Genomic DNA, 9,859 nt, shown 5'->3' with positions numbered 1-9,859 from the left:
GTCAGCATGGGAGCACCCAGAGTCTAGGGAACCTTGCAGCACCAGTGTTGCCGGCACACCCGAGGGCAGTGCTCACCTCCATCTACTGGCGAGGTGAGTCCTCAGGACGGCAGGGTGGCTGTGGAAATGTCTTTTCCTGCAGCTGTCCCCCTGAGACTTGTGAGGCTTCCCAAGGCTGCTCTCCACTCAGTTCTGTTGTCTGCAAGGCTTCGAGCACACATCTGGAGCCCCCAACCCTGACCCTTCCTGCCCGTAGAGGTGTGCAAGTCACTATCACTTCAGCCATAGATCGAGGCCACTTGTGTTGTCAGAAACAGAGTTTGAACCCCAACTCTGCCTTTTGTGTGACTTCAGGAAATAGAGAATTTTATTTCTTGTCCTTACCTGTGAGGAATGAGGTTAGGGGTGCAAGACTTTTGCAAAGCAGCTGGCACGTGTCTGCCCTCCAGGAAAAGCAGCAATTCTTGGTTTATAGGTGACTGGAGGTCCACAGAACAGCTGACAGCTTCCAGTTAATTACCACCTCCCCTCCCCGTATGCACCAGGCTGCCTCCCAAGCAGGTTTGACCACTTAGTCCCCTGATGACATAAGGGGTAACTTTCATGTGGAATTTGAGCAGCACAGGGATGTTAAGGGTCAGAGGAAACGAGTCATGTTGACACTGGCCGACAGATGTGGTACAGCAGCAGCAACTGGCTCTGGGGTGATGCCTCTTCTCCCAGGAACAAGAAGGCCCGAGGAGCAGTGGAGGGGCCTTAAGCGCAGTTAGTTTCCTCTGCTGTCAGGAAAAAGTCCTTTCTCAGAAACCTCACAAGCAAAGGTATCCGTCCCCTCCCCTCTCCAAACCAAAGTGCTTTAGTTTGGTCAAATGATCTCAGCTCACTTTTGCTGGGAAGAGTGGATTAAACTAAGGCAGAGAGAGAAGCCACCAAAGGTGTTAAAAAGAGGCAGAGGAAAAGCAGCCAGAAATCTGGCTTGGGGATTAGCAGCACTGGCCTTTTAGGGTGTGGGCAACTGTCTGTACACGGGCTATCCAGCCCAACAGGAAGCAGCTATTTTTATGTCTGATCCAACTATCATTTGCCCAGAGTCTGTTGGCGTTCCAGACACCAAGCAGAAGCCTCGCCTGATAAATGTCACTTGGCAACAGAAGTCTGAGAAAATGGCATTCACAGCCTCCTTTTCCACGAGGAAAGCAGGGGAACGGCTGGCTGGAAGGTTCCCTGTTGCTGTCCTTCGAGGCCACCGTGAGCGGGCTCCACTCGTGGGGGCCCTGTGTACCCACACCAGAGAAAGACCCGGCCTGGTCTCGCGCCCTCCTCAGGGTCGTCATGGTTGTACCCACGATCACCGCCACTCAGTCCGGCTCACTGAGGGTGGTCTTTCCACGGACTCTCGACCAATTAGGGTGCCCTCCCCCCGGGACTGGTCCCTCCTCAATTCCAAGCACAGTGCTCTCTCCAGCAGACCGAGCCGCCTGGTGTGTGGATAAGCTGAAGGTCAAGAGAGTCGAGGCGCAGCTTAGGAATCCACACGCTGACCTCTAGCACAAGGCTTTTTCAGTAACTGAGAGAGGGCTTTCCAGGCCGGTCCAGAACCCCATGTCATCTTAGGGGCGGAGAGGAAAAAAGCCACAGCAGGGAATACAAACTGTTAAACACATTTTATTGACTCGGAGGCCAAACATGGCAGCAATGGTCACTTTGAGAAAGGCACCTTGTTGAGGACAGTACATCACAGTGCTGTCGGGTGAGCCGTCACAGCACGTGAGCATGGAGAGACAATCTTTGGATGATATTGCTCAGGATACTTGCATACATACGCAAAGGGTTTCTTCACACACAGTAGAAGGGCAGAGTGCAGGATTGTGGGGTGTTCTGGATGTCTGGGAGCTAATCCATGGCCAGAGCGGGCAGACAGGTCAGTCCACGGACAGCTTGGGGAAGAGTGAGAGCGTTGTGCCCGCCCCCTCCCCAGCCCTCCAGGACTTGAGGCTGAGCCACCCTCCCCATGAGCACTCCACACCTCTCTCATGCGTGGAGATGATTTTTAATCTCCTGGTGGGGGGAATCAGGTTCAGTAGTCAAAGTCTCCCCGTGCCACGCTTTAGGGCAGACAGTATAATAGTTCATTTTCTGCATTCTTGGCTGGAAGCTCATGAGGTTCTGAGATAAAAGCTGAGGTCTTAAGGTCCCGGCTTTATAAAAAAATATTGTTACCAGTACTAAGTAATTGAAAACTGGATTCTGTAGAAATTACAATACTGTACCTCCCTAGTTCTACCCACACCACCCAATCACAGTTTGTTTTTTAAAATTAATTTCCACCTTTATACTTTTACAACCTCCCACTGCTGTGAAAAAGAAACCGCCTCCTTACAGTAACACGGCTGCTCTCCCAGACCCTCCTCCGGGGCCGTGACCACCTCCCTCTGCCCAGCACCCAGAGCAGGGACCACGCAGCGGGTGAGGAGCAGCGGTGCAGTCTCGCCTGGCTTCTGTTACTAGGCTGAAACAGAGAGGAAACAAGAGAGAACAAAATGGGTTTTAAAAACCAAATAAATTCAGAGATGGCTGGCATGCATGCCCCAGCAACCAGACGCATTCCACACTGGCCATTGCTCACCAGGTGAAAGCTCTCCTGCCCACTGAGGTTAGCACTCTGGAATTAAACGAAGTCAAGTCCTACCCACCCTGAGAAGGGCTTCGTTCTCTTTCTAGGCAGCCCACCACATGTATGTGCACGCACGCATACGTGAACGCATGCGGATCAATGACAGATATCTGAGCAATAAGCATGCACATGCAATAGCAAACACTCAGGGGCCTCTGTTTAGAGGCCAACTGCCTGCAGTCGTCTCCCGTCTGAGAGTCGACTCCCAGATTCAAGAGGCCACCCCCATCCAGAGACGGAGTCTAATTCTCTGCAGGCACAGCCGACAGTTGTAGTTTACCCTTCTTCCCTTGCCCATATTCAGAAGTCACATGATTTCCAGAATCCCACAGCACCAGACTGTATTTCCATTTAGAATCAGTGGAGTTAGTTTACAGCGAGAGAAATAAGGCAGAACAGAGCCAGCACACGCCCTTGGAACGGAGAGCGAGGAAAGCAAGGTGGCCACGTACCCACGGCCAACTGTGTGTGGACAGGAGCAAGCTCTATGTAGCCTCCCGGACAGGTGGAGAGCTCAGGTCGGAGGGGGACAGGGCACTTGAGAGTCCGTTCCATCGAGTCAGCAGATTACACCGAGGCAGGCGCATTATTACTGGACCTGCCACTGGCTTCCTAATGGCTTTCCCAGGGCTGCTTTTATGGGGTCCCTCACAGCAGTCCACTACCTCATCTGTCTGCCACAACCAAAGCCCGGGCAAAGCGGCACAGCATGGACTCCAGGAAACTTACTGGATGGGGAGCGGAGGTTACGACTAAAAGGTGGTCACTGTCACAGGTGACATCTTTTCAGGGCTTGTCTGTGCCACCACCACCATCAAGGACGGTAAGGGGTGAAGCACTGGATCTGTGAGGGGTTGGATTTGAAAGATTTGAAAGCACAAGGACTTGGGTTTCACAGCCTGATCAAAATTAATCCAAGACTAAGATTCCTCCAGACCCTGGCCTTGTTCAACCATTTGGAAACAGAGGCAAACCTACAAATTAAGACAGACAAACCTACGCTGCTCTCTTTGGGGAAGGGGATTTGGCTGTTCTGGATGACCAGCCCAGATGACAATCTGAAGTCAAAAGAACTTTCTACCTGGTTTAATTCTTTGGCCATGATTCTGCTTTCCCGCACTGGTCCCAAATGATCAGGACACAGATCTGAAAAGACTGTGACTCGGCCGGGCTCTCTCTGTGGTGATACCCCCCCCCCCCCCCCGCCCACCCCCCCAGGTGATTTCTGCAGTAATGACTTTTCCCCTCCGTTTAAGGGGTTAATAATGAGGGTCCCGGGGCACAGACGGAGTCACATGGGTTTTCATGGTGGGCTTCGATTCCAATACCCATCACCAAGACACGTGACTTTGCCTGCTTTTATGAAATTCTGGGGTTTTGTCTTCGGCTGCTGGGCAAGACATACCCTGAGGTTTTAGCTTTAGGATCCTGATAGACAGGTAGCCGAGCCTGGGTGTAGTGGGTTCCACAGGGGGCTGCTTACCGCAAGGTCAGCAGTGAGAAACCACCAGCTGCTCTGGGTGGGAAAGGGGCAGTTTCCCACTCCCATCAGTCTCAGAACCCCCAGGGGCTGTTCTCCCGGCTCTAAAGGGGCGTTATGAGTCAGACGGACTTGGTGGCAGTGAGTGGTAGATACCTGGGTTAACATTAAGGCAAGGGCGTGGCACAAGTATTGAAACGGCTGGTAAAGGAACCCAGCCTGTGACGTAGCAAGGAGAGTATACACGTACTTAGATGGACACACGGGGGCCACACACACAGGTGAGATGAGAGTTGCACACACACTGCAGATACATCAAACAAGTGCTTCTTTAATCAATGCGTCCAACGGTGTCCTTGCTGGCCTTAGACAGTCTCCCTGTGCCTGTGCTGCCATTCCCACCCCTTCTCAACAGGGAAAAGAACAAGAAATGAAAGTCACTTTCGGGCTCGGCATTAAATAAACATAACCAAGTCTTTACATGTGGCTTTGGAGAAGGCTGCTAGGATGCTCGCAAACACCACGTCAGGGGTCTGGGAGGCATCGATGGCACAGTGGATGCCCCGCTTCTGGTAGTAGTCCACCAGCGGGGTGGTCTGCGTGTGGTAGGACTCCAGGCGGATCTTCAAGGCCTTCTCGTTGTCATCCGATCGGCGGACCAGAGGCTCCCCGGTGATCTGAGGAGAGGACGAGGGAGTGGGAGGCAGGGCCATGAGCACGGTAGCTGGTTCTAGATACACGCTTGAGAAGGGACCATTTTGCTCAAGATATTCTCTGACTCCAAGGTCCACCAGGGGAAAGCGAGGGTCTGGACCCTCTCCAACAGGAATCCTGCTACTCTTACAAGTAGACGGCTGGCCCCGGGAAGCCAGGCTGTCGGAGATTGCAACTGTGAGGAAAGGGGCCCGAGAGAGAGCTGGGCAATGTCTCTCTCTCGCAGCTCTGTGCTCGGCGACTTAGCTTCCAGCAGGAACATGTCCAGGGCCAGCAGCAAGGAAGGGAGAGAGACCCCGAGGGAGGCGAGGAGGACGCACTGACATGAGCTGCACGAGCGGCCGTGAGCTCAGCCCGGAGTGTACTGACAGGCGTGTCACCTCCCTAACGGTCTCAGAGTGGCAAGGGAAGTGAGAATCCTGGGAAGGGTAGAGTTCTCAATTTCGTAAGATGTGAACAAGCTGAGATGACGACTTTGGAACCTGCATTTAAAGAACCACAATAACCTGATGGCGTAATCTTATGATAAAGATAAATCCAGGAGATTCTTACCGTTAACCTTACTTCTTTTTTTTATTTTAAAAACCTCACTTCTAAGGAGCATTCTAAGCTGTATTTTTTTTCTGACAGCCATTGGCTCTTATGGTAGTCCTGGGTGGATTTAGTATTCTTTGCCAACACCCTAACTCACATGCATCAGTTCATCTTGGGTCTTCCTTATTCACCGTCCCATGTGGACAGGTAAAACTGTATGAGAGCCTACCCTTGTTTCATGTCTTCAAAAGGAACCCAAGCCTATCACAGAGCTTGGCACTGTGAATCTAGCCAAGAGATTCTGAATCCATAGGGTACGGCAGAGAAGTTAATGAGACCGAGGGCTTCTCCTGGGATCGACCCCCCAAATTCTCTTCAGCACTATTCCCCCCACCTCTCATTCTGGGTTTCTCAGCGGGCTTCCTAACCAGCTGACCCCTTACACAACCATGAGGCTGGAAAGAGGCTGCTCTGGAGTGGCATTCTGGGCCTTGGAGGGGGACAGATCAGCCACAGCTGAGGTACTTGACACAGCACAGCTCAACGTCCAGTTAGTAATGTTGGTGGAAATAAAGGGAAGCTGGGACGAAGAAAGAAAGAAAAAGACATAGCAAAGGAAGAGGGAGGCAGGAGAAGAACATTCCCTGCCCTGAACACACGTACATCATCTTTCATGGGCTCCTTTGGAGGGTTGAACTCCTCGTGGTAGGAACGGCCACTCATTGGGTGAATCAGCCTAAAAGACAACAAATGAACATAAGCCATGCTGCCTGAAGTATTGCCCCAGGGTCACCAGGTGACAAGCAGAGACAGAGGAACCAGACTTCAGGACTCTCACTCAGCAGAGAACTCGGATAAAGGCATTTCTTGCTCATAACTGAGCTCCTAGGAGAGTTACACCCGAGTCACCACGTTTTCCACGTGACCAAACACTGGCTCCAGAGGCCAACCGCGGGCATAACTACCTAATTCAGGACTTGAGAGAAGGAACTCGGGGCTGCTCTCACACACAGTCATTCTATGGATTTGCTCATTCAGCAAACGGTAAGGGTTTAGTCTGAATCGGGCCCTTAGATCAAAATCCAGTGGCTACAAAGAAATGAGTCAGAACCCTGGTTCACAAGCAGTGCTTAATTTAGTGGCAGAACTCGACATTTGTACAAAGTGCTAAATAGGAGCAACAGAGGACAGAGAACTTAACTCTATTGTCTAACTGGTTTGGCTGTAAGGCAAGAGAGATGCCACAAGAAAAACATAAAGATGTCCCAGAATGCAAACACCCCCAGCCACGTAGCACACCTCTGAGGCCACGCAGTTAAAGGGCAGCCCAACGATTACAGGGCAGCCTTCAACGAGTCATGGAAGAAAGAGCCTGAGATCAAGCACTTCCATAGCAATAAATGTGTAACTGATCTTGGCAGCAGTGCTGAACGCTGCGGTCACAAACGCGTGCTCCTGACGGGGAGTGGCCACACCACAGCTACACGCGGCTCAGCAGCCAGGGCTCACTTGAGCGCACGCCTTTTCCCAATTCTGAGTCCGCCAAGCGCGTTTATTCCATTGACTGCGGCGCTCTCCACCAAGGCCTGAGACCAGCGCTTCCCGACTTCGTCACACCGCACATGCAAAACTCCTACTGAACAAGCCTAGGGTAACAGGAGAGGTTCTCTGCGTCTCCTGAGGAAGCTACCACCGCCCAGACTCTGCACACTGCTCTGGTGGCGGAGGGAACAATACCTTGGGACATCCTGTGTTAGAGAAGCGAAGCCATCTTTATAAAATGACCCTGCATTTTAACTGCTGGGTACGTGGGAGGCCGGATGGTCTGTGGGTGGCATACTATGGTGGGAGCGGGTGGAGGGTGTGCTGAGGAGTGTCTGTGACTGCAGTCAGGTACTCCGAGGCCAGGCCCTTTTCACTCGAGGCTTGGAAGGGCTCCTCTGGTGCAGAGTGGACAGCACTCCCCCCAGCTCCTTCCTGCCTTTCCCCCCCTCCCGGGAGAGCCTAAGGGAAGCCGTCCCACCCAGGAAGGCAGGCTTTGACATTATACCTCTCCTGTGACCCTTCCCTCTCTGCCCCTGGTTGCCCTTCTTGGACTTTCCCCTGCAGCCCACAGCCTTGAAGAGCTTAGGCTTATTGATTCTTTGGGCCAGTTGAATCTACCATCCCTGATTTCACCTGTTTCTGTTAGCATCTCCCCTTCCCCAGGTTTTGCCCCGCAGAGAGTCCCTTACTGTCAACTCCATCTCTGCTCGCTGACTCTGTGCTCAAAGGGGAGGCAAAGAAGGAAAAGATAAAGAGCCCGCACTGGAGGCATCTATGGAATAAATGGAAGCATAAAATCTAGACAAAAGAAATTAATATAACGCGAGTACACCTCCCCCATCTCATATAACCTTCCACATAACACCGCGAATGGTTGCTTTCCTGTCGCTTCTGAGAAGTACAGACTTTCAACATGGTCCAATGTTGAATTTCATTAAAAAAAAAAAAATCAAAGTAAAATATTTTGAAACAAAAACACATTTCCTCTCTAATTAAATCCAAATATTTCTAGAAGGCACAAAGAAGACAGAAGAAAGATTAGCAAACACAGACACTGTAGCTAATACAATAATGGCCTTTCAGAACAAAGGATTTCTGTGTTTCATGTTGACTACTACAGAAACTCTTCAAACAAAAACACCAAAGAGAATAATAGTGGTCTTGGCTACGGTAATTGGACCATGAGAAATTTTCCCCTTCCATTTCCCAAATTTAATGTAGGTGATTAATTATTTTTAAAATTATTAAATGCCTAGAGCAAGATATGGTACCGCCAACTGAAATCCGATCCAAGAAACCCACAATAGAAATACACACGTAAGGAAATTAACATGTTTTGGGTTTTGAACTCTGTCCCACATGCGTAAAACAAGCATCATTCACCCTACTTTGTGGAGGAGGAAACCGTCTTCGAGAAATTAAGAACTTGCCTACGGCCAAGGTATCAGGCGACAAGACCACAGCGTTAGCCGCCTCCACTCTCCGGCACGTCGTATCAAACTCCGTTCTGTGGCACCACTTCAGCTGACATCACCAAACAAAACCAATCCGTGTCGAAATGCCACTAAATCTCCAAGCCAGGATTAGGCAACAGCAATTCTCATCACGGGACAAAGTCTGACAGAGCACGAGAAGAAGGGATCTTCTCCTTGGAAGTTCTAGAGACAGATACCTTCCTGTGATCCTCCGGATGAGCAGAGCGTCTGGGATGCGGAATTCAACCACGGAATCAAGCTTCTCCTTCCTCTTCACCATGAGGTCGTCGAGCTGTAAGAGAGTGTGTGGCCCACCTAAGCAAACCCGTCCCCTTCAAAGGAATGAAGGGCTAAAGGGTCAGTGGAGGCAAAGCTGAGACCCACCATTTCGGCCTGCCTGACCGTCCGGGGGAAGCCATCCAAAAGAAAGCCGTTCCTGCACGAAGGGGTCTCCAGGTTCTTCTCGATGAGCTCCACCACCATTTCGTCGCTCACCTGGAAGTCAAAGACAGCCGTGGGTTCAGATCCACTAAGCAGAGGACATCAGCCAGCTCCAGTCAAAAGTTTGCATTTATACGACCTGATTAGGAACCGGCAAGTCTTCCTGGCCTCAACGAAGCAAATACCAGGGCAAAGGTAGAGTTCATCCGTTTGGAAAATCTACACTCAATGGTTACTTCTGGGGCTCCTTAGACATCCTCTTTTCCCCTGAAATTCTGTGTCTTAATAATACAGGTGAGAACAGAGTCTGCCCGTCAGCCCCCGGGCCACCTTCGTCCACGTCTTAGGTCTTGAACATTTCTTTTGCTACTAGAATCAATGTCCCACCCATTAGATAACAGTTTGTTAGCGATCACCTGTCTGCAAAGACAGGCAGGGTATGACTGAGAGGTCACTTGAGGAAGACTATGAGAGAAGGGGAGTTGGAGCGGATACAGAAAGGCACCAATGTTTCCTGTTTCAGAGTCTGGCTTAGGTCCGTAGTAATGTGACTATGTGTTTGATCTATATCTGTTGCCATCATGTGACAACAGAGAGGTCACGGAAATGGCAAGGTCAGAACCAACTGAGAAGCCAACCTAACACACCTCTGGACGTCTCTCTAAAAATCCCCTTGAAGGCCCTTTCCTGCTTTCAAATCTGGTTATTTGCCTGAGCCTGAGCCTGAGCAGGAAGAAAAGAAGCCAAGGTGGCACCTTTAATTAAACGCAGGGCTGCTAACTGGAATGGTGGTTCAACTCTCCCAGCTGCCCCACAAGAGAGAGATGAGGCCGTCTGCTTCCATGGGGATGGGCAGTCTGCGAGAGCCTGTGGAAGAGTTCCGCTCCGTCCTACAGGATTGCCACGAGTCGGAATGGGCTAGGAGGGTTTCTTGTTTCACAGTAAGAAAAGTCTCCTGCCAACATTACAGTGAAGGCTGCCCGACTTGGCAATTAA

The 9,859-nt window shown here is 50.9% G+C and overlaps 1 protein-coding gene across 2 annotated transcripts in view; it reads right to left on the bottom strand.

Moving 5' to 3' along the window:
• Positions 1 to 1,649: 1,649 nt before the first annotated feature.
• Positions 1,650 to 9,859, bottom strand: part of AK2 (adenylate kinase 2) — a 10,496-nt gene continuing 2,286 nt past the window's right edge. The window contains exons 2-6 of one of the 2 annotated variants that reach the window (XM_004704996.2): positions 8,807 to 8,917; positions 8,620 to 8,714; positions 6,066 to 6,138; positions 4,636 to 4,831; positions 1,650 to 2,509 (exon numbers count right to left, since the gene is read on the bottom strand). In XM_004704996.2, coding sequence (XP_004705053.1) covers positions 2,505 to 2,509; positions 4,636 to 4,831; positions 6,066 to 6,138; positions 8,620 to 8,714; positions 8,807 to 8,917 — 480 coding nt within the window. In that variant the 3' untranslated portion in view covers positions 1,650 to 2,504. Of the gene's footprint in view, positions 2,510 to 4,465; positions 4,832 to 6,065; positions 6,139 to 8,619; positions 8,715 to 8,806; positions 8,918 to 9,859 lie in introns of those variants that run through there. The other variant, XM_004704995.2, reaches the window with a different exon arrangement.

This window comes from Echinops telfairi, unplaced genomic scaffold (genome assembly GCF_000313985.2).
Source record: "Echinops telfairi isolate 266 unplaced genomic scaffold, ASM31398v2 ScPeMD7_7457;HRSCAF=8495, whole genome shotgun sequence".
Lineage (NCBI taxonomy): Eukaryota > Metazoa > Chordata > Mammalia > Afrosoricida > Tenrecidae > Echinops > Echinops telfairi.
Note: the sequence above shows the minus strand (reverse complement) of the source record. Positions and strands in the feature narration are given on the sequence as shown.